Below are 1,691 nucleotides of genomic sequence, written 5' to 3'. Positions count from 1 at the left end.
ACCGCTGTGACAGCGTGGAAGAAGATTACATCGACATGGAAGTGAGTTCGCTGTCGAGTCTCATTACAGCAACTGCACAGAACAACAGCAACCAAAGAGAGTTCGAGTTCCAAATGTCTCTGTGCTCCCTCGAGAGAGACTCGACCACTTCTCCGGCCGATGAGCTCTTCTACAAAGGCAAACTCCTTCCTCTCCACCTCCCTCCACGCCTCCAGATGGTCGAGAAGCTTCTGGAAACCGCTAAAGATTTCTCCTTTGACGAATTTTACGGCACCCCTTTGGCCACTTGTACTGTCCCGTCCCCGACAACGAGCAATACTCCGTTCGAGTCCTGCAATGTTTCGCCCGTGGAGTCTTGCCAGGTGAGCAGAGAGCTGAACCCATCAGAGTATTTCTCGGAGGTTTTCTCCGATTTCAGTGAATCCGCGGTGGACAATACGACGAAGAAGTCGTGGAGCAGGAAGCTGAAGCTGATCAAACAGTCTTCTCTCGGGTCGAAGCTTAAGGCTTCCAAAGCATATCTAAGGGCTTTGTTCGGTAAATCAGGTTGCTCGGATGAATCTTGCACTTACGCTGCGAGGGTTGCGGATGAAGGGTCGGCTTCAAAGGCAGATTATAGGCAGCGGTTGAACAATAAGTACGCGAAGATGGAATCTTCTCGGATCCCTTTCGGACAAATCCAGAAAGAGAATCGAAAAACGCAGAACAGCGTATCTGGAAGCCATAGGAGATCCTTCTCTGTCTCGATGAGGAGGCAACTGCCATTGAAGAGCTCGTTTAAGACAACCCCGAGCTCCAACGACTCATCCGGGTTTCACCCCCTGCAGTTCTTGAAGAGAAGTACGAGTATAAATTCAGACGTTGAGAATTCCATTCAGGGAGCTATCTTGCACTGCAAGCAATCTCTGCAGCAGAAGAGCGATGTAGGGTTTTGCTCCATGTCGGCGACAAGGGTCGTTGCCGCCACCGATGATCAAGAACGGGCACAGATCTTTCGGGGCTAAGAGACAAGACACCCATAAACACAGAGAAGCTTGTAGGAGAGAAGGCAAAGAAAAAGGAGAAACGAAACCCTAAAAATCCAGTTCTCTGTCGTTATGCTTCTCTTTTTCCATCTCCTGAGATTCTGTAATTTGATTTGTGTCCATAAATGGATGCTTATGCATCTCAGATTTCACTCAGACAGTCGCGTTTTGGGGATCCAACTCAAGAAATAATGATCATAAGTATATCTTCGGGCCCTGAATCATTGATCGATCTAATATGCGTGTCTGTTCTTGTTTTTCTTACCAAACATATTATTGGATTCCGATACATTAATTTCTGACGAATTTGATCATGTTTCCAGACTTTTACGTGAAGCGTAAATTAATTTTCACACGGTTTAATTGCGATTACCGATTGATTGACAATTTTTTAAAAGAAAAAAAAAGTTTTTTTTTTCTGCTTGAAGTGTATAACTTTGTTTTTTTTGGATTGATTAAAACTGCTGATTTAAATTTTTATTAATATTCAAATAAATATTTACTGATTTTGAATAACTTAAAAAAATAAAACGTTTACATTTCTAACAATCGCAGTTAACAAAAAGGATTAGAATTTTTTTATACTGCGTAATTTAGTTTTCATACAGTTTAATTGCGATTACTGGTGATTGAGCAATTTTTTAAAAGAAAAAAAAGGATATTTTC

General features: G+C 42.4%; 1 protein-coding gene across 1 annotated transcript in view; it reads left to right on the top strand.

The window, feature by feature from the left end:
- LOC104810001 (probable membrane-associated kinase regulator 4) overlaps positions 1 to 1,281 on the top strand; it is a 1,448-nt gene extending 167 nt beyond the window's left edge. Inside the window, exon 2 of the mRNA XM_010536154.1 lies at positions 3 to 1,281. Coding sequence (XP_010534456.1) covers positions 3 to 1,004 — 1,002 coding nt within the window. The 3' untranslated portion in view covers positions 1,005 to 1,281. The remainder of the gene's footprint in view (positions 1 to 2) is intronic.
- Positions 1,282 to 1,691: the final 410 nt, after the last annotated feature.

Source organism: Tarenaya hassleriana, unplaced genomic scaffold (genome assembly GCF_000463585.1).
Source record: "Tarenaya hassleriana unplaced genomic scaffold, ASM46358v1 Cleome17, whole genome shotgun sequence".
Taxonomy (NCBI): Eukaryota; Viridiplantae; Streptophyta; class Magnoliopsida; order Brassicales; family Cleomaceae; genus Tarenaya; species Tarenaya hassleriana.
The sequence above is the reverse complement of the archived record's forward strand: the minus strand, read 5'-3'. Positions and strand labels throughout refer to the sequence as shown.